We start from the raw sequence: 27,537 nt of genomic DNA, 5'->3' as shown, positions 1-27,537 counted from the left end.
TCATTGGGGGGGTCTGCTGAGAGGAGAGAGGAGCAGGCCCCCCGAGGAAGGTGGGGAGCTAGCCGCCCCCTCACCTCCCCAGGGGAGATGTTCGCAGTGGAGAAATCTCAGCGACCTCTAGGTCTCTGGGATTCTTGTGACATTCTAGCTATGGGTGCTAAGCCACATTTACTGTCCCTCCTCGCTCTATAAAGGAAGAGACTGTGACAGAAAAGAAACAGGAGGGGGCTGGGAAGGTGGCTCAGTGGTAGAGCACTTGCCTTGCATGCCTGAGGCCCTGGGTTCGATTCCTCAGCACCATATAAGCAGAAAAAAAGCCAGAAGTAGTGCTGTGGCTCAAGTGGTAGAGCGCTAGCTTTGAGCTGAAGAGCTGAGGGACAGCGCCCAGGCCCAGAGTTCAAGCCCCACAACTGGCAGAAAAAGAAAAGAAACGGGAGGAACTGAGAACCCAGGGGACAGGACCCTCCACACAGCAAGTAGAAGCTGTGTGCAAGGACCAGGCAGTCAGCTAATCATGTAAAAGTTGGGCAGTAGGCCATAGGAGGCCATGGGGAGTCGGAGTCACCTGATACCAGGCCACAGGAAGGCAGGGGTCACCTGACACCAGGCCTCATGCCTTCTTGGGGACTCCAGCTTCTCCCATTTTACTCGGTGCTGACCTGTAACTGCCGGATTTTCCGTGGTTGAAGTTTCTCCTCTGACCTGGGTGTGAGGCATCTCAAGAGCAAAGAAGCCATTTGTGCTTTGGTTCTGCATCTAGACCCCGCCATCACACAGGGCCGACTCCCTCAGAGGCTGCGACGGAGCCTCATCATGCCCTGGACAGGGAGAGGCAGGATGGAAAGGAAGACGGCTGGTGGGAGCAAGTCTGGTTGGAGCAAAGGGCGTAGGCATCCCCATCACCCCAGAAAGGCCTCGTAGTCCATGTACCAAACCAGCTGGCCAGAACGAGGCAGCACACCCGATATGGGCCACTTCTTTGGCTGGTGCCCCACACGGCTCACCAGCATGGTGATCTCCCGCTTCGTCCTGCCCATGACCAGGACGGCCACCTTCTTGGCACGGTTGATGAGGGGCAGGCTGAGGCTCATGCACTGGTGTGGTCTGGAGGGGCTCTTGGTCAGCACCACCAGCTGCTCGCCATCCAGGCCCGTGGGCGACTGTGGGAAGAGGGAGGCCGTGTGCCCATCTATGCCCATGCCCAGCAAGACCAGGTCGAAGCTGCTGTTGGCCACCAGGGCGGAGATCTCACTGGCATAGGTCTGGGCACCCTGGTCCTCCTCGGCGCAGAGTCTCTGGTGCAGGTGCACGGGCATGGGGTGGATGTTGTAGTACGGGACCCGGATGTGCTGCAGCAGGTGCGCCTGCAGGCCCTGGAAGTTGGAGTCCGGATCTGAGAGAGGCACACAGCGCTCATCCACCAGCCACAGGTGCGTGTTGGCCCAGGGGAAGCTGAAGTGTCCGGTGGCCAGCTGCTGGAACAGGGCGATGGGGCTGGAGCCGCCCGAGAGCGCCAGGTGGAACTTGCCAAAGCGCCGCACGGCCTGCTGGGCGGTGGCCTCAATGTCACTGGCCAGCTTAGAGATGAGCTCCTCGGGCCAGGCGGAGATCAGCGGGCTTTCTCGGTACTGGGCCCTGAGGACCCGGAAGTCACTGGGCCTTGGGGAAGACGCCGGCCCGGGCACCAGCTGCTCCAGCGTCTGCTGGGTGAACGACAACTGGCCGCCGCCAAACTCAAAGTCCAGCAGGTGACCGTTCTCCGAGCCCCCGGGGTAGATGCGTGGGACTTCGTGGGCCACGCTGTCCAACAAGGGGGTCCAGAAGACCCAGGAGGCCAGCAAGTTCTCCGTGGTGATGAAGGATTCCTTCCGGCAGTGGAAGATCTGGGATAACAGGAAGGAGTAGGCATCCCACTCCTGTACCGGGCGGAAGGCATAGTAATCGGACAAGGGCCGGCCGAAAAGGCGGAGGCCCGGCGGTGCCTCTACCTCCTCCCAGCTCTGGGAGGGCAGGGAGGGCCTGAACAGGTTCCGGCTGACCAGGATGGCGGGGTGGCCCAGCCTACCATGTCCGATGTAGAAGACGATCTGCTGGGGCAGACATCGGCTCTGCTCTGCGGCCCAGTGGCCCTCGCTCTGGGCACAATAGGCCCGGTTCTTGAACACAATGCGAACATAGCCCACTCTCTCATCCAAGGCCTTACCAGATGTCAAGATGAAAGGCACACCCTCCCAGCGCAGATTGTCCATGTGGACCAGGACCCCTGCAGGAAAGAGCAGTGCGGGGGGGGGGGGGGGGGGGAAGAGGGGGATGAGTGCGACTCCACATCCCCTCTGCCATGGCTCCCAACCTTCCTTTGCCTCCTCCTGCCAGGGAGGCGGGGGCTGTGACAGCACTGCTCTTGGGAACAGGAGTGGGGGTCCTGATGCTTGGGGGCCAGGGGTTTCTGAGAAAAGGCACTTCCTGCCCGTGTCTGCAGAGCACTCGGGACGTCCCTCTAGTAAGGGCACACGCAGACCAAGGCTGTGCAGGGCTGTGTATGCTCATGTGTCCAGGCAGGGATGCATGTGCACGTGTGTCCAGGCAGGGCTGTGTGTGCACGTGTGTCCAGGCAGGGATGTGTGTGCATGTGTGTCCAGGCAAGGATGTGTGTGCGTGTGTGTCTAGGCAGGGCTGCGTGTGCACGTGTGTCCAGGCAGGGCTGCGTGTGCACGTGTGTCCAGTTAGGGCTTCGTGTGCACGTGTGTCCAGGCAGGGCTGCGTGTGCACGTGTGTCCAGTCAGGGATGCATGTGCATGTGTGTCCAGGCAAGGATGTGTGTGCACTTGTGTCTGGGCAGGGCTGCGTGTGCACGTGTGTCCAGGCAGGGATGCGTGTGCAGTGTGTCCAGGCAGGGCTGCATGTGCACGTGTGTCCAGGCAGGGATGCGTGTGCGTGTGTGTCCAGGCTGGGACGTGTGTGCACGTGTGTCCAGGCTGGGATGTGTGTGCACGTGTGTCCAGGCAGGGATGTGTGTGCACGTGTGTCCAGGCAGGGCTGCGTGTGCGTGTGTGTCCAGGCAGGGCTGTGTGTGCATGTGTGTCCAGGCAGGGAGGCGTGTGCATGTATGTCCAGGCAGGGATGTGTATGCACGTGTGTCTAGACAGGGATGTGTGTGCATGTGTGTCCAGACAGGGATGTGTGTACACGTGTGTCTAGACAGGGATGTGTGTGTACGTGTGTCCAGGCAGGGCTGCGTGTGCAGGTGTGTCCAGACAGGGATGTGTGTACACGTGTGTCTAGACAGGGATGTGTGTGCACGTGTGTCCAGGCAGGGATGCATGTGCACGTGTGTCTGGGCAGGGACGTGTGTGCATGTGTGCCCAGGCAGGGATGTGTGTGCACGTGTGTCCAGGCAGGGATACATATGTACGTGTTCAGGCAGGGACATGTGTGCATGTGTGTCTAGGCAGGGCTGCGTGTGCATGTGTGTCCAGGCAGGGATGTGTGTGCACGTGTCCAGACAGGGATGTGTGTGCACGTGTCTAGGCAGGGCTGTGTGTGCACGTGTGTCCAGGCAGGGATGTGTGTGCACATGTGTCCAGGCAGGGATGCGTGTGCACGTGTCTAGGCAGGGATGCGTGTGCACGTGTCTAGGCAGGGATGTGTGTGCACATGTGTCCAGGCAGGGATGTGTGTGCACATGTCTAGGCAGGGCTGTGTGTGCACGTGTGTCCAGGCAGGGCTGTGTGTGCACGTGTGTCCAGGCAGGGCTGCGTGTGCACGTGTCCAGGCAGGGATGTGTGTGCACGTGTCCAGGCAGGGCTGCGTGTGCACGTGTGTCCAGGCAGGGCTGCGTGTGCACATGTGTCCAGGCAGGGATGCATATGCACGTGTTCAGGCAGGGATGTGTGCACGGGTATCTGGGCAGGGCTGCGTGTGCATGTGTCTGGGCAGAGCTGCGTGTGTATGTGTGTCCAGGCAGGGCTGCATGTGCATGTGTGTCCCAGCAGGGATGTGTGTGCATGTGTGTCTGGGCAGGGCTGCATGTGTGTACATTTGTCTGGGAAGGGCTGTGTGTGCCTGTGGTCTGTATGTCCTGGCAAGAAAAGCCCACTGACATGCTCCACACCCACCTCCAAGCCATCATGGAGCTGCAATCAGCTGCTGGGGGTCTGTGTGAGGATGGAGGGAAACCAAGGCAGAGTGCCCAGCATCTGGTACCCGCTCTGGGAGCCACTGCTGCTCCACTGACAGTCCTCACAGCCGGCCGGAGCAGACCCTCTCCCCCAAAGTGCGAGCCCCAGGAGACATGGCTCTGGCAAGCACCACTGCCCAGTGCAGTGTCGGCAGGAAGCGCCTCAGGCTGGGAGCTGGCAGAGGTTTGCATCGGGAAGCCAGACGCATGCCCACCCATGCCCGCAAGGGCTGTACTTGTCAGCCCTCAGAGGCTTTTGGAACCAGGACCGAATGGAGGCGGATGTGCACAGACTGCCGCCCAGACGCCCTTAGCCCAGAAAGCACCAGCAGATGGCCCTCTGCTCCAAGCTGGCAGGTGGCTGGATAGAGGAAGGTCATCGCACCCCCAGCACCCTCCGGCCCCCGGCAGCGCACCTGCAAAGGTCGGCGTCAGGCTGTGAAAGCTGCCCGGCTTCTGCAGCTCCTGGCGCACCTGCCCGCTGTAGGTCTGGTACTGGCCCAGGACGGCGCTGCCCTTCTGCAGGCCCCGCAGGGCGCGGAAGGCCTGCAGCTTATGCTCCAGCACCGCGGCAGAGCTGCCAATGTCACTAGGCAGCTCCATGGCGATGAGCATGAGGAGCTCCGTCAGGTGATTCTGCAGAGTGTCCCGGATGACGCCGTACTCCTCGTAGAAGCTGGTGCGGCCTGTGGGGGGGGGGGGGGGGAGTCAGGAGGGTCCCCAAGGTGTGCCAGGACCCCCACCCCACACACGTGCTAGCACCCCTCCTTTCTCAGCCCAAGACAAGGAGCGTGCCCCAACAATCCTCCACATGCCCAGGGCAGAAGGGCGTCCTGGAGCCCCTCCCTTCACTGAGAACTGCTCTAAGGGAAGGTGACAAGTCTTCGATCCATCCAGGAATGTGTGTGACAAACTTCTAGTCCCAGAAAAGGCCGGACTGCACTGCCCTCCCGCCCTGGGCACCGGGCCGCAGCAGGTCCACCATGCTCAGAACCGGAAGAGGCCACAATGACACAGTGGGGATGGAGGCGGGGCGCGGAGACTGACTGCTGTGTCCTGACCAAACTCCTTACCTCTAAAAATATAGAGAGGGCTGGGAAGGTGGCTCAGTGGTAAAGTGTTTGCCTCACATGCATGGGGCCCTGGGTTCGATTCCTCAGTACCACATAAGCAGAAAAAGCCAGAAGTGGTGCTGTGGTTCAAGTGGTAGAGAACTAGCCGTTAGCTGAAGAGCTGAGGGACAGTGCCTAGGCCCAGAGTTCAGGCCCCACAACCAACAACAACAACAACAAAAACAAATACAGAGAGCCTGGTATCAGTGGCTCACACCTATACTCCTAGCTATTCAGTAGGCTGAGATCTGAGGATCAAGGTTCAAAGTCAGTCTAGGCAGGAATGCCCGTGAGACTCCTCTTCAATCAGCCAGCAAAAAGCTGGAAGTGCAGCTGTGGCTCAAGTGGTAGAACACTAGCCTTGAACAAAAAAGGACAGTGCCCAGGCCCTGAGTTCAAGCCCCAGTACCAACATAATAATGGATGAGAGGTCCTCAAACTGGGGCCCAAGCCATAGGACAGGGGCTGGGGGGCTGGTTTACAGAGCTGGAAGACAGTGTAAAGAGCAAACCAGGGAGGGCAGAGGAACGATGCGCCCCAATTAGACACACTTACAACATCCAGGAGACAGACAGCCGGCAAACACTCGGCTCCCATGACGGTGAACAGACATGTCAGAGTACTGGACACAGAGCCTGGCACGAGGAACACACACCCGAGCACCTGCCACGAGCCACTGCACGCAAGGTCTTCTGTGGCAGGTACCGCTCACCCCTACTCTACACAGGAGGTAGTCAGATGCCCAGGGCTGACTGGCCACACACTGTACACTCCACGGCCTTCTCCAAGGCAGCGCATGTCAGTTCTGATCATCTGCCTTCAACACACATGGTTTCAGAGCTTAAGGTTCTCATGTGCATTTTCTCTGAGGCACAAGAATGAGACAGAAAGATTCACATATGACCCAAAAGTGTGTGACTCTTCACCAAAATTACACAGGGGATTGTTTAAGGAATGTTCTATATACAGAAATAAGAAATAAAATGTGATGTACATATGTATGTATGCAAACCATTTATATGCATATACATACTTACAATAACATGTGTATATACATATACCTTCAATGGCATATACACATACAAAGGAATTGTATGCAGCCATTAGAAAGAATGAAATGTCATCTGCAGGGAAATGAATAGATCTAAAAAATATACCAAGTGAAATAAGCCAGGTTTAGGAAGCCAAAGGACGTTTTTCTCTCCTGTGTGGATCTCAGGAGTATAAACATCAATAGACAAGAAACAAATAGAGCAAGACACTCAGTGGACATGTGTGATTCAGGAAATGAGGCTGGGGGAGGAAGCACCAGGATGGGGAGGATGATGGATGACTGGACAGGAAGCACTGGACACTGAGATGGACATGTTCAATTGTAACCTCCAGGCACCTTTTGAAGTTCAAGGGGAAAAAGCAGTATTAGGCCCGGCATTGGAGGCTCACGCCTGTAATCCTAGCTGCTCAGGAGGCTGAGATCTGAGGATCAAATCCCGCTTGGGCAAGAAAAGTCTGTGAGACTCTTATCTCCAATTAACCACCAGAAAACCAGAAGTGGTGCTGTGGCTCAAAGTGCTAGAACATTAGCCTTGAGCAAAAGAGCTCAGGGTCAGTGCCCAGGTCCCAAGGTCAAGCCCCACAACCACCAACCTCCCAAAAAAAGAAAGAAAGAAAGCAAGAAAGGAAGGAAGGAAGGAAAGAAGGAAGGAAGGAAGGAAGGAAGGAAGGAAGGAAGGAAGGAAGGAAGGAAGGAAGGAAGGAAGGAAGGAAGGAAGGAAGGAAGAAGAAAAAAGAAAAGGATAATCTATCAAAAAAACAGGGAACAGCCAGGCACCGGTGGCTCAAGCCTGTAATCCTAGCTACTAATGAGGCTGAGATCTGAGGATCGAGGTTCAAAGCCAGCACGGGCAGGAAAGTCCATGAGACTCTTATCTCCAATAAACCACTAGAAAACCGGAAGTGGCGCTGTGGCTCAAGTGGTAGAGCGCTAGCCTTGTGCTGAAGAGCTGAGGGACAGCGCCCAAGCCCAGAGTTCGAGCCCCATGACCGACAAAAAACAAAACGAAAAAACATGGAACAGTAAAGGAGAGGAAATGGAACAAAATCTAGGGATAGACACACAAAAGACTATAAAGTTCTTTTTAAGCAGCTCGTAGGATGTGGGTATAGCTCAGTGGTAAAGCATTTGCCTCCTATGCACACATAGGCCCTGGATTCTAATCTTTAGCACCCTGAAATTAACAAAATTAAAACCAGTTGGCAACTTTACCAGCAAAAAGTCAAAGTAGAGCTGTGGCTCAAGTAGTAGAGCACTAGCTTTGAGCAAAGAAGCTAAGGAAGGGGTTGGAGGCTTGGCTCTGTTAGTAGGAAACCAGCCAATGAGCAAAAGCATCAGATACAAAGTTTAAGTTTGTTGACGAAAGAAAGAGGGAGGGAGGGAAGGAAGGAAGGAAGGGAGGGAGGGAAGGAAAAGGAAAAAAAGCAAGCAAGCAAGCTGAAAAAATGCTAAGAGAAAGTGCTCAGAGTGAGAGTTCAAGTCCCAGCACTGGCAGACGGGGGGGGGGGGGGGGGGGGGGGGAGCCAGGTACCCGTGTCTCATATCTGTAATCCTGCTATTTAGGGGGCTGAGGTCTGAGGATCATGGTTCAAAGTCAGCCCAGGCAGGAAAGTCCATGAGACTCTCATCTCCAATTAATCACCAGAAAACCCATGCAGTGTTGTGGCAGAGCACTCCCCTTAGGCCAAAGAGCTCAGGAAAAACACCCAGGCCCTGAGTTCAAGCCCCACAACCAGGGAGGAAGGAAGGAAGGAAGGGAGGGAGGGAGGGAGGGAGGGAGGGAGGGAAAATATGCCAAAGTAATAACAAACAAAAGGCCACAAATTATGGGTCCACTGATTTAAAAAATATCTGTTGATATGAAATGTCCAGAAAAGGCAAGATCTAGAGAGAGAAACACAGATGCCGGGTGGCCAGAGGCCGGGGGAATGGGGAACTTATGGAGGATAGCCATTGGGTGCAGGCTTCTCTCCAGAGTGAGGAAAATATCCAAAAGCCGATTGTGGTGGTGGTAGAGGTGAACTCTGAAGATGTACTTGAAGCGGGTGAGGCATGTGGTGGGGGTTTACCTCTGTGGGACTTTGGGGAGTTTTAGTATGGGGAGTCGTAGCAGTCAGAGGTGGTCTGGGAAGATGAACTGTCAGACAGACTTGTATAATGAAATCAGCAATGCTGCATTTGAAGGACATAACAGAGGAACGAGGTAACCCAGAAATGCAAGGACAGTATTTAGAGGGTGAATCTAAACTATTTGGTGGCTGGCTGGAGCCATGATCAGCAGTCCAGACTCAAGATCCCAGTATGGTCCCAGGAACAGGGTTCAAACACCTGCTCTGCCAACTTCGGCCCGGTGACCTCAAGTGAATGATGCTGACTGACACATAGTGTTTAAAAAGGGGAGGGGGCAGAAGAATCATGTTGGCACCCCAACAGGGATGTTGTAGGGATTAAAAGAGTTAATATAAACCAGGTGCCGGTGGCTCACACCTGTAATCCTAGCTACTCAGAAGGCTGAGATCTGAGGATCACGGTTCGAAGACAACCTGGGCAGGAAAGTCTGGGAGACTATTATCTCCAATGAACCATCAGAAAACTGGAAGTGGCACTGTGGCTCAAGTGGTAGAGCGCTCACCTTGAGCTGAAGAGCTGAGGGACAGCGCGCAGACCCAGAGTTCAAGCCCCATGACAGACAAAAAAAAAAAAGACCATTCAAGGTGCCGCTGTGGGCCAGAGAAGGCCATGGGCCATGAAGGCTGGTAGTGAGCTGGGTTTCGTCAAATCTGAAACCGCACAGATGGCAAGTGCATGGCTGATCACCGTCCCTCCCCCACAGCGTGCTCGACCTCAGGGATGTGCAAATGTAAAAACATCAGAAGAATCGGTGACACCGCATTTGGGCAGAAGGACACCAGTTCGAGCCTGAAGAGCAAACCAAAGTCTGATGGAGACAATGCACCAGCACCCTTAAATGCCCTGTTATCTGCTTACCATTCACTACATTAGCAAATCCCTAAGAGGCCCTTGTCCTATTTTTATCCAGTGGATTCTTGGTTCTCAGGGAGAATTCCTGTCACGAGCTTACTACCTGCTGGGAAGAAGAGAGCTTCCTCCACTCCATTTCAAGTTCTGGGGGTGCAGCCACATTTAGCTCGGCCTGTGGCTCTGCTCCATCCTGGCCAGCTCTGCCTTTGTGGGTGTGAGTACAGGCCCAGGGCTGGCCTGGCGCATGAGCCCTGCGGCAGCCAAGCAGGAGGGTAGAGAGCTGGAGGCTGGCACTAACGGTTCCCAATATGCTGATTTGTTTTAGGAACTGCTGGTTACCACCATTGATTTTTTTTTTTTCCTGAAAATGACCTACACTCACTCCCATATCCTTTCCTAAAACCTACGAGTACTGGAAAAGAGCAGAAAGGTACAATGAGAAGGAAGACATCCATGAACCTGGCTCCTGTTTGTGCCAGTCCAGACTGTGCCCAAGGTCATGGGATCACAGAGCGCAGGCAGGCACTGCCCTGTCCTCAGGAGCCCAGCGTGAGCCCACGGGACAGGAAGTGCATAGCTTTGGCTTACTGAGCACACTGAGAAATGCTCACAAATGTCCTGGCATTACACAGCAGTTGTGCAACTTGGCAATATACTGAAATCCACAGAGCTGTGTACTTGAAGAGGGTGAATTATATTGAGTATGAATTGTATCTCATTTTTATTTTTTTAATCTTGGCACTGTATATCACCTTTATAATAACAATTACAAAATATTTACAATGAGACCAGAAAATAAAAGCACCTTGGAAAGTACTGTTAGAAATGCAAAAACTAGAAACGATCAAAATGCCTAATTATAGAATGTCTACCACACATTCTGTGATAGAAACAGAACTGAATGAAAACAGAGAGCCACAAGATATACTATGTAAAATGCAAATACATGCAGATTGGAATATGCAAATACTCAAGTGCAAGAGAGACAGAGAGATGTCAGGTAAGAACGGATATAACGCAATGCTACAGACTAATTGCGGTCTTTGTATAATAATGCAACCTGAGTCACAGGGGACACAGACTGTTGGATGATCGCTGCCACCTCTCCTCACAAACTCCTAAGAAGCATGGCCTTGCCATTGGTGATGTATTTGATGGACATTATCTGACTTTACCCTTCTACCTAAGCGAGGGATCAAGGTCTGGGCATTGAAGAGAGGCCAGGCCGAGGACGGCCACCTTCGGAAGGGGACCAGGAACCCCATTCTCACAGCTTCCACACTGGAGGAGACCCAGGCTCCCCCAGGAGAAACAGACTCTTTACAAAAATAAGAGCAACTAAAAGCCAGCTGCAGCGCCTGTCCATATCTTCTGGGATCACTACAAATAAGGAAGGTGAGGGCGAGGGCGAGGCAGGCTAGCTGCTGGCTGGTTCTCTCCCCGCCCCCCCCGAAAGGAGGCTGCAACTGCCCTGGACTCACCCTGCAGACAGCTCAGCAGATGGCACGGGAGGGACGCTGGCCCTGCTGAGTGAGCTCCCGACGCCTCCTGGCACTCAGGTGGGCGGCTGGACAGCTGGCGCTACCTCAGAGGACCTGGCTACCTCAGTCCCTCGGTGCGGGGCACCGAGGTCCACTCTAACCCGCACTGTGCTCTTCCCCCACTGTCAGGATGAGGACCCTCTCCCGAGGGAAGTCCTCTTCCTTCCCCGGCCCAAGCCTCTGTCCAGAGGGAAAATGAGGGCCGCAGTGTGCCCCTGAGAGCCCCCTGCCAGGCAGGCCAACTGCTGAGGCCCTGGGCAACTGGGAGACCAGGAGTACAGTGGTCACAGGTTCCGGTTCTAAGGAGCCACACGCTGTGGTTCAAATCCCAGTCCCGCCTCCTGAAAGACCTGGCCGCTCCTGTCTACCAAGCACTTCCTGGGGTTGATGAGGGCCACTCCGCAGCCACTGCCACACAGCGGCCGCTGTCCTGGCCTGCATCACTCTGGCCACGCTGCTGCCAGAGCCCTGGGCATCTATGACTCCACGCTGGGACCCTTGAGGGGAGCGGCAGGTGAGACCGCCAGGTTGGCACGGGACGCTGCCATTTGGGTGAGGACAAACATCAAACAACCTTGCAGCTCAAAACCCTGGCCCAAGGCTCTGTCCACACCAGGCCAGGAAAGCTCAGCACCCCAGTCTGGCTCGCAGCACACAGGGTATGGTCCAGACTGGCGGGGGGGGGGGGGGCGGCAGCTGCTACACACTTGCCAGGAGAAGTGGGGTCTAGCCCAGCTTGGCAGGGGTGGGGCTGGGGGCTGAGCCATAGCCTGTGCCCTTGGTCCTTCTGCCTTGGAAACATTCATTTGTCTGCTAAGCCCACCGAACTCTGGTAGGGTACCATCTTGGCCTCCTATCTGCTCGCCACCCCACTACCCACATGGCAGCAGCCTCAGCCCTGTGGTGGGGAGGGGGATGGAGGGGGGGAACAGTACCTGCCCTCTCTCCAGCTTGGACTAACGAGTCCAAAGCAGGATCAGGAGAAGGGGAAGTGTGCGGGTCACAGCGCTGGCACAGGCTCCGCAGGGTGCTCTCCTGGTACACACACGCATGAAGAGAAAGAACCTGGGCTTGTCCTGCCACTTCTGAGCCTGTCCAGGGAGACCCAGCCCAGCAGTGCAGCCGCGAAACAGGCAGAGGACCAGTCCTGGCGGCTGGAGCCCTCAGGAAGAGAGGAGCCTTGGCTGCCTGCCCACTCCACACTCTCAGGGCCAAACCAGCTGCTCAGCTCTGCAGAGGGAGACAGGCTGAGGGAGGACACGGTGCCACCGGGGCCTTGGACCCCTCAGGTCCAGACCACCCACAGCAGAGCCCCTGCAGAGCCCGAAGGGGATTTCTGGAGGACTCAGGAGGACTTCCAGAGACCCGTGAACAGTCACGGCCAGGGGCCAGAACTCTGCTATGGGCCCCAGAGGGGAGAAGCCCAGAGTCTTCTGAGACTTACCCTTCAAAGCCTGGCCTCTGCTCCTCACAGCTCACCTGCCTTCTACGGCACTGTTTCCACACACACACACACACACACACACACACACACACACACGGGGGCGAGGGGAGCATTTGTAACCTTCTCCATTAAGCTTCATCTGCAACCCCACAGCCCACACAAAGCTTGCAATGCTACATACCCATTCAGAGAGGAAAGCAGAAAAAGCCTAAGAGTAACCAAGGGGAAAAAGGAAAAGAAATGGCAAGGAGAAAGGATAAGTGGAGAGAAAAAAAGGCAGAGCTTCTGGCCACACACTCACACACATACTCTCCTGGTCTAATGTGTGGCCTGCCTTTTCTCTGGCCTTGGGGACTCCCTGCAGATGCACAAAGTGGGTACAGGACGGGGCTGGATGTGAACACAACTCTGGCCTGCCATGCACACCTGCCAAGCCTAGGAGCTGGAGCTATACTGCTGTCCCCCAGACCACCTCCCACCCTCCACCCCGAGCCCTGGACAAGTCACCAAAGCTCATCTGTAAGGGGGCGGGTAGCTCTCCCCTCTCACATGGCGGCCAGGAGGGGGCGCTAAGGACACCATCCAGGTCAACATGCATTATGGCTGGGTAAGAACTGCTTGAAACAGAGTGGGTGCCAGAAAATATAATAGCATCCAGAGCGCCAGAGCTCAAAGGGACCTCAGCCGTCATCGCCTCCAGTCCTGTGTGCCTGCAGATGCGGCAGTGACGGGTTGTGGGGATGCGCTGATGATCTGGAGGCAGAGACGGGGTCTCCTAACCCCACTCACATGCCTGCTCACAGGCATTTACTCAGCACTCCGAGGGGGGGCGCTTTCTGGGTCTACAGTCAGATACGACACACCATGTGACAAGTACAGGGACAGCCCAGAGAGCAGGAGTGGAGAAGGCCAGGAGAGGGTGCATGCAACAGGAAGTGGGCCTCACAAGCCTCAGGCAGCCCCCCCCCCTCAGGAGAAAGAGCAATGGAGCTAGTACCAGCCCCCTCCCCCCCACTTCCCCACCCCTCCCCGGTACAGGGCAAGGAAGAGGAAGGAAGGGCCCTGCTTGCACAAGCTCTGGAGTGTGCAAAGCCCTCACACAGCTCTGGTGATCTCCACCACACTGGTAAATCCCAGGGAAGCTTCCAGCCCTTACCCCTTGCCAGCTGTTCCCAGGGTCTGTGCCGTGTATGGCACAGGCAGCTGGCCCCTGCAGAGCTAGGCTCCCAGCAGGCCCCGGGGAACCATAGAGGCAGAAAGCCTCCCTCTGAGCCCTGCGGGCCACACACAGGGCCAGGGTGCTGCTCAGGCCTCCAGCCAGCCAGACACAGGCTAGCATGGCCTCCAAGTGCAGGGCCCACAGCTACACACACACACCTTCCGCATCCACCGTCTCCTTCATGATGATCTCCACCCGTTCCACATGGTGCCGGTTCCAGAGGCCATCCAAGGCCTGGCGGTTCTGGTCCCGGAAGGGCAGAATCTGAGCCACAGCCTGTGAGGAAGGAAGACTGGACGTGGATGCTTCTCTGAGGAAGAAGGGGGCTCTGCTTCAAGTGTTCAAAGCATCCCTATTCTCCAATCGGGGGAGCAGATACTCCATGGGCAATAGTTTGGGGTCTTGGGCTTTATAGCCTATTAAAGACTTCCTAAATTTCAACACCTTTTTTTTGTTTTGGGTGACACTGGAGTTTGATCTCAGGTCCTTACATTTGCTAGGCAGCCATTCTACCACTTAAGCCATGTCTCCAGCAATATTTGTTTTTAGTTATTTAGCTTACTCAGGAGGTTGAGATATGAGGATTGCAGTTCAAAGCCAGCTGGGGCAGAAAAGTCTCCATGAGACTCTTATCTCCAATTAACTACTAGAAAATGGGAAATAGCACTGTGGTTCAAAGTGGTAGAGCTCTAGCCTTGAACAAAAAAGCTCAGGGACAGTGCCAGTCCCTGAGTCCTAGCCCCATGACTGACAAAAAAAAAAAAGAAGTTGGGCTGGGAATGTGGCTCAGTGGTAGAGTGCTTGCCTAGCATACACAAAGCCTGGGGTTCAATTCCTCAGTACCACAAAAATGTAGTAATAAATTTTTAAAAGATTTAAAGTGAATACATTCAGCATATCTTCTGATTTTTGCAGTGAGTAAAATTCTCAACAGTACCTGACCTGATCAGGGACCACTATTTGGGACTGGTACCATGGCAACCGCATGGGCTGGAGACTGAAGCCTTTGCCAGGTAACAACCTGGCACTCAGCACCTAGGGGGCAGGTGTGCTGTGCTCTGGGCTGGGGTGGCAGGGCCTGGATGCACCTCCTCAAGGTTTGAGGCTTGTGCAGCGAACTGGCTGCTGACATGCACCCCACAAGATCCTTCATCATAGCTTAGGGGCTCACAGCCCTATCAGTGTTAAGATCTTGTTACTAGTCTTCAGCCCAAAGAGAACTCAGGAAGCAGGAATTGCTGGGAAGAGACATACGGGTACAAAGTTAGAACACCAATCTAATTCCCACAGTGTCCCCCAGAGATCCCCAGCTGGGTCACTCTGTGGAAAAGCAGGGTGATGGGGCGGAGCCAAAGCCCAGACCCGGTCTGGGAAGCCCCAAGGATGGGCCTATACAAACACCAGGATTGGGGACACTGAGACAAGCAAGGCAGTCCTGCCTGCTGCCCCCTAATATCCTCGGCCCCTGCAGGGAGACCAGTGCCCTTGGGCCTCTTTCCACACTTTGTGCCTGCAGAGTTCCTTGGCAGCCCTGGTGGCTCACCTGCTTGCCCAGGTAATGGTCCACTCGGAACATCTCCTCCTCTTGGAAAAAGCTCCCGAGTTCTGTGGCCAGTTGCTGGGCTGAGTGGTGGTCGTGGCCAAAGGGTTTCTCGAGGACAACCCGCAGCCAGGCGCCAGGGGCTGGCCGGCAGCTGCTATTAATGTGGCGGGCAATGTCGGCATAGGCAAAGGCAGGCACTGAGAAGTAGAAGATCCTGCCAGCCTCCTGGAGGCCCTCCTGCTGGACGTGGGCCTCAATATGTCTGCTCAGAGCCTGGTAGTCCTCAGCCGTCCTCAGTTGGTGGTACTGGCTCAGCTGCAGGAACTGCTCCTTGAGTTCAGCGCAGTGGCTGGGCATGGTGTCCTTGGGGCAGGAGAGAGTCTCCAGGGCCTTGGCCATGAGCTCCTGGCCCTGTTGGGGAGGCGTTAGAGCGGCCCCGTGGAAGCTGAAATGGTGGCCATTCCCCGCCTCGTCCAGGTACAGCTGGAAGAGTCCCTGCCACAAGTACTTCTTTGCCAGGTCCCCGGTGGCTCCCAGCAGGATTATGGACACGTGTCCGCGGAGCTCCTGGGCCTGCAGGCAGCCCAGCAGCGCCAGGCACGCAGCCACTGTGAGCATCTTGCAAGCGCCTGGGAGCCTGGGGTGACGGAACGAGGAAGGATAAGACTCACAGCTGTGACCCAGAAACAAACCTGTGTCTAGGGCAGCAAACATTTCCTGCCTGGCGAGAAACGGCCATCGTTCTTGGGAATAAATGCACCGCGCCGCACCGCGCCACACTGCACTGCCCCACGCTACACCGCCCCTCCTTCCTGCAACCAGGCCTCTGTGCCAGCAGGCAGTGGGAGGGAGGCAAACAAAGCCACAGGCCACATGGTGGCTGCTGGGAACTAGGTGACACAAGCCACCAGACAGGGCCGGAAGGAGAGGCTGTACAAACACTGCCTGTTCCCCAGGGGAGCACAGGTCCCCAGGGTCGGCAGGGGAAGCCCCACCCAGCTCTGGGCTGATCCCAGGCCTGTCGGCCATGGCTGGGACTGGGGGGAGTACCTACCACCTCTTCAGCCCTCATTTGGCTTTTTCCCCAGTCTACTGGCCTCTGCCGACACAAGCATGCTAACAAAGGGCTCTAGCACAAAGATTAAGAACTAACTTCAGGAGTGGGGCATGGCTGCAGCCAGTAATCCTGGCTACTGGACAGGCAGGGATCAGGCGATTGCGGTTCGAGGCCAGTCTAGGCATACAAGTTTCTAAGACTCCATCGCAACCAATGACTAGGCACAATAGCACAGGCCTATCATCCCAGTGACAAAGGGAAGGACAGTAGTACCGGCCAGCCTGGACAAGAAGGGAGACTCCCCACCTTGAAAATAAACTACATAAAAAGGAGCTAGTGGGGTAACTCAAGTAGTAGAGCACCTGCTTAGCAAGTGTGAGGCTCTGAATTCAATCCCTAGTACTGCCAAAAAAAAAAAAAAAAAAGCAAAACAAAAACGCTGGTCTGGACTAGGAAGGTAGCTCAGTGGTCGAGTGCTTGCCTTGCATGCATGAGGCCCTGGGTTCGATTCCTCAGTGCCACAGAAGCAGAAAAGGCCGGAAGTGGGGCTGTGGCTCAAGTGGTAGGACGCTAGCCTTGAGCTGAAGAGCTGAGGGACAGCACCCAGGCCCAGAGTTCAGGCCCCACGACCGACATACACACACACACGCAAAAAAACCTCTGGGCTGGTTGTGTGGCTCAGTGGTGGAGCACTTGCCTGACACACAAGAACACTGGGTTCCAGGCGGGGGAGGGAAAGGGAGGGAGAGGGAGGGAGAAGAAGGGAAGCGGAGGGAGAGGGAGGGGGAGGGAGGGGAGAGAAAGAGAGAGAAGCTATGAACATCTTGGGGTATTGTGCTCACACAGATGGAGTTTTAAAGAGATATAGATGTATAAAAGGCTCCTAGAGCTGGCTAGCTTATCATTGGCCTCCTATGGGGGGGCGGGCTCCAGCCCACCCCCTCCTCCTGCATCTTCAACCTTCTCTAAATACACACAGCCCTCAGGCCTACTCTACTGCTTTCTGCCTTTTGAGTGAAAGTCCTTGGGCTTCAACTGTTTCTCAACTGGCAATGGCCCCTGCCCAGAGGGAAAGCAAAACCGCAAGGTCAGTGCAGGAGCAGCCGCAGGAGGAACCCGAACCCCAGGACACAGCCTGCAGAGGGGAGGTGCCAGTAGCCAGCTGTTTCCAAGCCCTGATCTGGCTGGGGATGGGTCCAGTGCGGAGCCTGGACGGGCAGGCGGGGAGCCTGTGACCCAGGCCAGCGCCTCGGCCACGCCAGCCTGTCGGTGAGGAAGGGTGGATGGGGGGGGGGGGGGGGGGGGCGGCCGCACTGCGCCACCAAGCCTCCTCTGAGGAGCGAGTGCGCCAAGCCGCAGTCTGCTAGGCAGCGCTTCCAGCCCAGCCTCAGGTCATTTCACACCGAAACACAGGCAGCGCTGGGGATCTGGACACTGTTGCTCACTCTGCCCTTGCTAAGCCCTGTCTTCGATCACAGTGGGCAACATGTGTTTGTTCATTTCCTAACCGTACCTTTTAACCTTAACATTGTGGCGCAAATGGCAATGCGCATCACACTTTTAGAGAGGGCAAGATTTGTAATTTAATAAAGAAGGTCCAGGGAGGGCTGGAGGTGTGGCTAGCAAAGTACAAAGGCCCTGGGTTCAAACCCTAGTACTGCCAAGTTTAAAAAGGGAGGGGGGGGAGGGAGGGAAAGGTCCTAAGGTGTAGTTGCTGACAGCTGCCCCCAACTCAACCTCCCCAATTGCAACACTGACTTGGCAGACCTAGGGTGGGTCCCAAGGCCTTGAGTGCTTTGATTTGCCCATCCCTTTAACTGGCTGTTAACTACTGAGTCACACACACACACTTGCTGGAGCGGGTACTTGGCAGGGTCTAGGACAGCTACATCACCTCATTTCCCACAGGAGATAACTGGGTACTCGGTACTTTGTGATGGCCTAGGAGCAGACCCAGCCCCTGCGTTTGGTATACGGGAGGCCTTAGTGTCACTTGGCTGAGCCTACTAGGAGAAAGAAGGAGGCATGTGATGAGACTAGCTAATGCTGGCTGAGTGAAGTGGAAGACGCCTGCAGGTCCCAGGGTCTGCACAATTCCACTGTTCCCTGGCCTCTGGGGCTCCACAGCCAGCCCCGCAGACTCCATCACCACCGTGCCGGGAGCCGGGGAAGCCCGGCACAGCTACCCTCCCAGATGCGCCACACACGGTGGGCAGAAATGATCCAAACCCGGGTCTGGGAAGGTGGCTCAGTGGTAGAGCGCTTGCCTTGCATGCATGAGGCCCTGGGTTCGATTCCTCAGCACCACATAAGCAAAAAGAAAAAAGCCGGAAGTGGCGCTGTGGCTCAAGTGGTAGAGCACTAGCCTTGAGCTGAAGAGCTGAGGGACAGCGCCCAGGCCCAGAGTTCAGGCCCCATGACTGGACCCAAAATAATAATAATAATAATTTAGCTGGGCGCTGGTGGCTCACGCCTGTAATCCTACCTACTCAGGAGGCTGAGATCTGAGGATCGCGGTTCAAAGCCAGCCCGGGCAGGAGAGACCGTGAGACGCCTATCTCCAATAAACCACCAGAAAACCGGAAGTGGCACTGTAGCTCAAGTGGTAGAGCGCTCGCCTTGAGCTGAGGAGCTGAGGGACAGCACCCAGGCCCAGAGTTCAAGCCCCACGACCGACCAAAAAAAAAGAAATGATCCAAACCCATAATGCAACAGAAAATAAGTCACTCCGCCAGGGACCAGCGGCTCGTGCCCTGAGGTCTACCCCTCTCCCATGCCGCTCTGAGTGTAAGGTTTGCTTTTTTCCCTGAATCAAACATCTTTTCCAGCTTTCTTTGCTCTGAAAGGAACAGACCATGAAATAAATCTGTCAGAATTGTGTACCTGAAGTAAGCATAAGAGCCACCTAGCACTGATCCAACTATGAACTCTAACTCTCTCTCTCTCTCTCTCTCTCTCTCTCTCTCACACACACACACACACAAACACACAGAATCAATGAGAAAATCCAGAGTGCACCATTTGCAAAGCTGTAGGACAGGAAGGGTCGGATATCAGATGGGGGGGGAGATGGGAAAATGTGGTCCCTCCAGTCCAGCTTTCCTGACCAGATCCCTCACTGACAAGCCCTTTAACCTGGGACGCAGCTTCCCCTTCTCACCTAGGAAATGCACCTTTGCACTGAAGCATGTCTGCATTTTCCTGTCCCTCCATTCAGCACTTTTAAGTCTCTACCCTGCCCCCAGGACGATGCAGCTCAGGCTCCGCTAGCTAAGCAGAGAAGTACTGTGAGCCCCAGCCAGTACACCAGGGCCAGGCAAGCCAGAGCTGAGTTATGACAGAGATGCTGATACCGGAGTGTGGAGGGTGGCTCACGCCTGTCATCCCGGCTACTCAGGATTGCCTGCTGTGGCAAAAAGCTAGGGAGACCCCATCTCAGCCAATGAGCTGGGTGTTGTGGTACACATCTATCACCTAGCGCACTGAGAGGCCACAGATAAGGGTCGAGGTCCAAGCCAGCCCTGGGGAAAGAATTTGAGTCTACACAAAAAAATTACCTTCACAAAAAGGGCTGGAAGCAGAGCTTAGTGGTTTTCCCAGCATGAGTTCTTGAGTTCAAATCCCATATTCCAAAGAAAGGAGGAAAGGGAGAGAGAGAGGAAGGAAGAAAGGGAGGGAGGGAGGGAGGGCAGGAGAGAGGGAGGGAAGGAGGGAGGAGAGAGGGAGGGAAGGAGGGAGGAGAGAAAAGAGTTAAAACAAAATTCTCTGAGGTTATATCTTAAAAGAATATGGACAGCCAGGCGCTGGTGGCTTACACCTGTAACCCTAGCTACTAAGGAGGCTGAGATCTGAGGATCCCAGTCCAAAGCCAGCCCTGGCAGGAATGTCTGTGAGACTCTTATTTCCAATAAACCACCAGAAAACTGGAAGTGGTGGTGTGGTTCAAGTGGTAGAACACTAGCCTTGAGCTGAAAAGCTGAGGGTCAGTGCCCAGGCCCAGAGTGCAAGCCCCCATGACTGACCAAAAAGAAAAAGAAAAAAGAATATGGAGGAGCCAGGTGCTAGTGGCTACTCAAAAGGCTGAGTGAGACCTTGTGGTTTGAAGCCAGCTTGGGCAGAAAGTCCATGAGAATCTTATATCCAATTAACAACCCAAAAGCTGGAAGTGGAGCTGTGGCTCAAGTAGTAGAGTACTGGTCTTGAGCAAAAGAGCTCAGGGACAGTGCCAAGGCCCAGAGTTCAAGCCGCAGGACTGGCATTAAACAACAACAACAAAAATGACTATAATGGATACAGTTTCAATTACAATTTTTGTTCAAGAAACTAGCTAGGAGAAATGGTGCAGTGGCTCAAAGTGGTAGAAAACTAGCCTTGAGCTGAAAAGCTCAGGGACAGCGCCCAGGCCCAGAGTTCAAGCCCCATGACTGGCCAAAAAGAGAAGAAAAAAGAAAAGAAAAAAAGAAATTAGCTGGCAAACAAGCATGTTTCAGGCCTGTAATCCCTGCACTTGGGAGGTTGATGAATTCAAAGCCAGCCTGGAATACATAGTGAGACCTTGTTGGGAGGGTGGGGGATAGGAGAGGAGAAAGAGAAGAAAAGAGGAGGAGATGGGAGAGGAGAGAAAGTGAGCAAGCAAGCAAGCAAGCTAAGCCAGCAATGCTCTCACCACTGAGAGCAGGTCTTTCCCGCCCGCACTGGGACTGCTCTGCAGGGCTCATGCTGGCGTTAGGATGGACTGGACCCAGGGATCTGGTCCCAGGCCCCCTTACCCTTGACGGCCCAATGCTGGGCCTGCGAAGTCAGCACTGGGGAGACTCACCTGTGAGACAAGGGCCCTGCATGCATCCCAGAAGGGGGAACCCTGACTTGGCCAGCCAGGGGGTTTAGATCAGAATCCGGCTCCAGCCCTCCTTTCCACCCTGGCAGGAAATGGCAGGCCAGCGTCCACACGGCTGTCCTTGCCCAGGCCTGGCCCAGGCAGAGCCAGGCAGTGCCGGAGCTACACTCAAACAGGGGCTGGTTAACCCCAGGAGGCTGTGCTGGACCGCTTAGCCCAGCAGGGCAGAGGTGGGAGAGGGAGATCAAGGGTTGCTGCCCAACCCTGACCCCTGCACACCTTTGATAGCTGCCTCTGTGCGCAAGGTGGGAAGATGGAAAATTCCTCCAATCACAGCCTGCCAGTTTGGACTTTTTAGAAGAGTATGGTAGGTAACTGGAAATGTGGCGTAATGGTGGAGTGTTTGCCTAGCATGCATTCGGCCCTGAGTTCAATTCCTCCAGACCACATAAACAAATAAAATTTAAAAAAAAACAAAAATAAAAAAAGCTTAAGAAAATAATAAAAAGGCCGGGCACCGGTGGCTCACACCTGTCATCCTAGCTACTCAGGAGGCTGAGATCTGAGGATTACAGTTCAAAGCCAGCCCTGGCAGGAAACTCAGTAAGACTCTTATCTCCAATAAACCACCAGAAAACTGGAAGTGGTACTGTGGCTCAAGTGGTAGAGAACTAGCCTTGAGCTGAAGAACTGAGGGCCAGTGCCCAGGCCCAGAGTTCAAGCCCCATGACTAACAAAAAAATTTTTAAAATAAAAAAAATAGTGTGGTAGGAAGACAAGAATCCAAACTAAAGGTTTTTAAACTAAGAAAGAGGATATGGATATATGTGTATATATATATATGTATATATATACACTTGCCAATCCAAGTATTTTCCTGCCGGGGTCCCCTCTTGTTCCCACTCACTCACTAAAATCTAACAATGCAGCCATAGATCCAGCCCCGGTGTCAATCAACTTCACTCTACCGGACTGGGGACAAATGCTTCCAGATCTGGGGTTCATCTTGAACAGAGACCCCTCGCTCCCATCACCTCTACATGCCCCAGATTCTATAAACTCAGTGATGAGCCAGGCTCACTTCACACCTGCAAACAGGACTCAAGCGCTCCATTTGTGGGATTTTTTTTTACAGTTGTTAAGCACACAGTCATGATCAAAAATGAAATTCTATGACTCTGGCTCACACCTGTGATCCTGGCCACTCAGGAAACTGAAATGGAGGGACTGCAGTTCCAAGCCAGCCCAGGTAGAAAAGTCAGTGAGACTCTTAGCTCCAATTAGCCAGCAAAAAGCCAGAAGTAAAGGTGAGTCTCAAGTGGCAGAGTGCTATCCTTGAGAGAAAAAGCAAAGGGACAATGAGTGCCCTGAATTCAAGCCTCAATACCCAGAACAAAAAAAAAACCCAAAAAAACAAAAAACAGAATTGTATAAATTTGTAATCAAGTACATTACATTAAAAACTAAAATCGTAAGTTATTAAAGCTTACCACCTCCTGATCATTTGACTGGCTTTTACTCTCATCAATGCTGGTAAAATTCCTTACAACAGGCTCATGCCTGTAATCCTAGCTACTCAGGAGGCTGAGATCTGAGGATCGTGGTTCAAAGCCAGCCCAGGCAGGAAAGTCCATAAGACTCTTATTGCCAATTAACCACCAGAAAGCTGGAAGTGGCATTGTGGCTCAAAGTAGTACAACACTGACCTTGAACAAAAGAGCTCAAGAACAGTGCCCAAGTCCCGAGTTCAAGCCCTAAGACAGAAAAACAAACAAAATTGTATCCAAAAGAGAGATATTCCATACTGCTGTGCTTGAACTTTGCCAACAGCAGACACTTGGCCAGTCCATGCTCCCAGAATGCACTTCTCCCCTCCACACTAGACAAGTACACTCAGCTGCAGCTGGGCATCTAGCAGACTTCATATGGTCAACACTGATTTGACTAGCACCCCCGCCCCCATCCCCAACCTGCTTCAAATGCCCTTCCCCCAGCTTCCGGAAACGCCACCACCTCCTTCCTGGTGGTCCTGTCACCAACCTTGGTGCTATTTGAGCTGTCAGCAAATCCCACGGTGTGTCTTCAAGGTTCATTAGACTACAACTTCTCAGCACCTTCTTCCCCTCCACCAACCCCTCTCCATCACTACGTGAGCTCCTGTGTGGCCTCTTGCTTCCACCTCTGGTCCCTACAGAGTGAGCCGGCAGTCGGATCTTTTCATAGTGTTAGGCGGTAAGGGTCTGCATGGATCTGGCCTCTCCCAGATCTCTGACCCCTTCTACTATTCCACCCCTTGTTTAGGCTCCAGCTGTCCATGTTCCTGCCCCAGGACCTTTGTACCTGCTGTGTTCCCTGGCCCACTTTTCCCCACAGATGTCCACTTGGTTCACACCCTCGCTAACTTTAGCTCTTTGCTGAAATGTCAGTAGCTCGGTAAGGCTTTCCCTGCCACCCCTGTCCCACAGCAGCTGTCCCCCTGTGTGCTCTATTTCTCCCTGTCTCTCTATACCACTTTCTCTTTTTTGGGGGGGGGGGGTCCAGTCATGGGTCCTGAACTCTGGGCCTGGACACTGTCCCTCAGCTCTTCAGCTCAAGGCTAGCACTCTACCACTTGAGCCACAGCACCACTTCCGGCTTTTTTCTTTTTGCTTACGTGGTGCTGAGGAATAGAACCCAGGGCCTCAGGCATGCAAGGCAAGCGCTCTACCACTGAGCCACCTTCCCAGCCCCTCTATACCACTTTCTAAGACACCATAAAATTATTACATCTATCTTTTTTTTTTTTTCTGCCTGCCACTCCTTCCTCTAAGAAGGAAATTCCTCCAGTTTTGTTGAATGCAAAATCCCCAGTATCTCAAGCAGGTGGGCACACAGAAGGCTGAAGAAGATTTTAGCAGAATGAACAAATAAGCAGAGGACTGCCTGCATCCTTGTGTACCACGTTACCTGCGGTTCAATGAGGAGAAAGCAAGTGGCTCTCATGACCTCAGGCACTGGACGTGCGCACACTCACCGCTACCCACTACTTTGAACATTAGCAATACTTCTTTTGGGGCTAGGAAGGTGGCTCAGTGGTAGAGCGCTTGTCTTGCATGCATGAGGCCCTGGGTTTGAGTCCTCAGCACCACAAAAGCAAAAAGAAAAAAAGCCGGAAGTGGCGCTGTGGCTCAAGTGGTAGAGCGCTAGCCTTGAGCTGAAGAGCTGAGGGACAGCGCCCAGAGTTCAGGCCCCACGACTGGACACACACAAAAAAAACTTCTTTTTTTTTGCGGGGTGGGGGGGTGGGGGGATGGGCATAGTAGTAGTGTTTGAACTCAGGGTTGTTTAGCAGGTGCTTTTCTAGTCACATTCCTCCAGCTATTGTAAGAATAAGGGCTAACGGGGCATTAGGGGCTCATGCTAGTGATCCCAGCTACTCAAAAGACTGAGATCTGAGGACTGAACTCAAAGCCAGCACAGGCTTTGAGTATGGTTTAAGCCAAAAGTGGAGCTATTGCTAAATTAGTAGAGTGCTGTTCTTGAGAGTAAAAGGTAAGGGGCAGTACGTAGGTCCTGAGTTCAAGCCCCAGTACAGACACAGACACATAGACAGACAGACAGACAGACAGACAGACACACACACACACACACACACACACACACACACAAATAAATAAGAGCTATTTATTTAGTATTGAGCCGTATGCTAAATGCTAGACTAAGAATACACTTGAATTCTTGCCATGACTCCATGAGTTGAGTACTGTCATTCATTAACCCCATTAGCAGTGAGCAGAGAGGAAAATAAGATTCAGCGTTAGGCTGACTTCCCCAATGTCCAACAGTTTCAAGGGGATAGGATTAAGTACAAGGCAGTCTGGATCCAGAGCTGCCTACCATGCCTTAGCTCAGGGCTAGGTGTCCAGATGGCAGAACTGTGTTGGTATACACACTGGCTGTGCAACTCTACAAGAATGGATCAACAATGCTTTCAGCAACCCTGCTCTTTGCTCATCCCTCTCATCCAACCGCGACTCATACTTCCACCTGCTGATGCTAAGATGAAGGCCTGGGGACTGGGTTGGAGACCTGTTAATCGAGAGACCTTAAATTCGTGAGAGACCTTAAATTCAACTTTTTGTTCTGCCTCTGAACAATGAGGTGGCCTCTGAGAAGTTATTTAAATTCTTTATGCCTCACCCAGGGGACGGGAAAGAAATCAATCAAGACAGGAAAATAAGTCAATCAGGAGTCCACACGTTGATGATCAGAGCGCAGCCATTAGCGACATCCTCCCACAGAGCACCTGTCAGCTTCTGCCCGGCACTGGTGGCTCATGCCTGTGATCCTAGTTACTCAGGAGGCTGAGATCTGAGGATGACAGGTCAACGCCACCCAGACAGGAAACGCCGTGAGACTCTTTTTTTTTTTTTTTTTTGTCGGTCGTGGGACTTGAACTCTGGGCCTGGGCGCTGTCCCTCAGCTCTTCAGCTCAAGGCGAGCGCTCTACCACTTGAGTTACAGTGCCACTTCCGGTTTTCTGGTGGTTTATTGGAGATAGGAGTCTCACGGTCTCTCCTGCCCGGGCTGGCTTTGAACCGCGATCCTCAGATCTCAGCCTCCTGAGTAGCTAGGATTACAGGCGTGAGCCACCAGCGCCCGGCTGCCGTGAGACTCTTATCTCCAATAAACCACCAGAAAACCAGAAGTGGTGCTGTGGCTCAAGTGGTAGAGCACTTGCCTTGAGCTGAAGAGCTCAGAGACAGCACCCAGGCCCAGAGTTCAAGCCCCATGACTGACAAAAAAAAAAAAAAAGAAATATCAGCTTATATCACTGGATATTGTAAACATCATGCACACCTATGAAAGAAAGCATTTCTTAGCTTCTTGAAACTCCTGTAAAAAACTTAATGAACCAACAGGGCACCAGTGGCTCATTACTGTAATCCTAGCTACTCAGGAGGTTGAGCTCTGAGGATCACAGTTCAAAGTCAGCCTGGGCAGAGCAACAGGTAATGACTCTTATCTCCAGTTACCCAGCAGAAGCCAGAAGTGGAGCTGTAGCTCAAATAGAGTGTAATCCTTCAGTGAAAAACCTAAAGACACAGCACCCAGGCCCTGAATTCAAGACCCAATATGTGCAGAGGGGGGAACGGTTGGAAGTAAAGATGTAAGAGCCCTAAGTCCGCCACTCCAGCTATAAAATGGGGATAACCTACCTCATTTTATTGCCTGGCCAGAAGAAATCAGATTGAGGACACAGAAATCTTTGGGACGATACAGTAGTGAGAGATGGAAGCAAGGTCAGACTATTGATCTCTAGGGCTGGTCAGGGTCCCTAGGTAAGAACCTAGCAGAATTCACTGTGCAATTTACAAAAGGGGTAGGGGGTGGGGGGGCTGCCTTGTTTGAATTCCATTGGGGAAGTGAAAGTTAAGATCCTTTGGCTGCCCTGGGAAGATTAAAAGTTTCCAATTCCCTTTGTTTGCCCACACATTTGTTTCACTTTTAAAAGGCCATGAGCTGTCCTGACCCAGTCACAGGAACTGAGTACTAATTCCAGTTTGGGATAAAAACAAACAAATTCAGCCGGGTGTCAGTGGCTCACACCTATAATCCTAGCTACTCAGGAGGCTGAGATCTGAGGATCTCAGAGGGTTTGAAGCTGGCCCAGACAGGAAAGTCCATGAGACTCTCATCTCCAACTGACCAGCAAAAAGCAGGAAGTAGAGCTGTGGCTCAAGTGGCAGAGTGCCAAGGAGCAGCGCCCAGGCCCTGAGTTCAGGCACACACACCCAACAGAAAGTAACACCGAAACCTCCCGGAAGGGAGCTCTCTCCGGCTCGTACCAGAAGGGCCATTTTTCTCTCAAGTATTGCCAAGATTGACCAAAACGATGAGCCTCACAAATCCCGAAGATTCTATCAGCCACGCACCCGGTTCTCCATCACGTTACCTTGCGGGAGCCACGGGTCTGGGGCGGTTAGGGGTGTGCGGAGGCCCGAGCCCTGGGGTGTCTCCCGCAGTGTGGGTCTCCGGCGGAGCCGTCGAGGCCGGCGGTGGGCTGCGGCGCGGGGCCCGGCGGGAGCGCCCGCGCCGCACGGCCGTGCGGGAAACGCGATCTGAAGGCCGGGAGCCAAAGCGGCCGAGCGGGAGCACGGGGCGTCCGCTGCCCGGACGCGGCCGGGCCGCCGCCTCCAGGCCCGTCCCCGGGCTCCGGCCCCCGCGGGCCCCCGGGCGTCGGGTGCGCAGCAAGCGGAGGGGGTGGGGGCAGCTTACTTCATCTCGCTCGGCTGCGCGCGCCGCTCCTCCGGAAAGCGGCGAGGCGCGACCCCGGCCCGCACCTCCTCTTCCGCGGGGCCGCCGCCCCGACAGGTGTGCGCGCGCCACGCGGGGCCGGGACGCGGGGGGGGGCGGCAAGGGGAGGAGCGCGAGGCCCAGGCCCAGGCCCGGGCCAGCCCCGCGCTCACGTGCCCTCCCCGAACCGGAGAGGCCGCCCAAGGTCGGGGCGTGCGGTGGCCGGAGCGGCGGGCAGGCCTCAGGCCACGCGGACCCGCGCGCGGCGCTCACCGGGCGCCGGGGGCGCGCGCCG

At 54.3% G+C, this 27,537-nt stretch overlaps 1 protein-coding gene across 2 annotated transcripts; it reads right to left on the bottom strand.

Annotated features, from left to right (window-relative positions):
* Positions 1-358: 358 nt before the first annotated feature.
* H6pd (hexose-6-phosphate dehydrogenase/glucose 1-dehydrogenase) lies at positions 359-27,293 on the bottom strand. Of its 2 annotated transcripts, none has more exons than XM_042695755.1 (5): positions 27,225-27,293; positions 15,073-15,709; positions 13,688-13,805; positions 4,594-4,863; positions 359-2,263 (listed from the first exon to the last, which is right to left on the bottom strand). In XM_042695755.1, exons 1-5 carry the CDS (start codon positions 27,227-27,229, stop codon positions 900-902), a joined length of 2,394 nt encoding a protein of 797 aa, XP_042551689.1. In that variant the 5' UTR covers positions 27,230-27,293; the 3' UTR covers positions 359-899. The 2 variants fall into 2 exon arrangements, with proteins under 2 accessions (XP_042551689.1, XP_042551690.1); XM_042695756.1 differs by lacking the exon at positions 27,225-27,293 and adding an exon at positions 26,902-26,920.
* Between the last annotated feature and the right edge of the window lie 244 nt (positions 27,294-27,537).

This window comes from Dipodomys spectabilis, unplaced genomic scaffold (assembly GCF_019054845.1).
Source record: "Dipodomys spectabilis isolate Male_0828 unplaced genomic scaffold, ASM1905484v1 ptg000188l, whole genome shotgun sequence".
NCBI lineage: Eukaryota > Metazoa > Chordata > Mammalia > Rodentia > Heteromyidae > Dipodomys > Dipodomys spectabilis.
This window is presented reverse-complemented; position numbering and strand designations above follow the sequence as displayed.

What these genes read in the sequence shown, in the direction of transcription:
- H6pd (XM_042695755.1), bottom strand. An exon ending in ACCATTACCTGGGCAAGCAG is followed by an intron (nt 13,806 to 15,072) that starts GTGAGCCACCAG and finishes CCTTCCTCACAG; the next exon opens with GCTGTGGCTCAGATTCTGCC. An exon ending in GGAGACGGTGGATGCGGAAG is followed by an intron (nt 4,864 to 13,687) that starts GTGTGTGTGTGT and finishes CCCCCCCCACAG; the next exon opens with GCCGCACCAGCTTCTACGAG.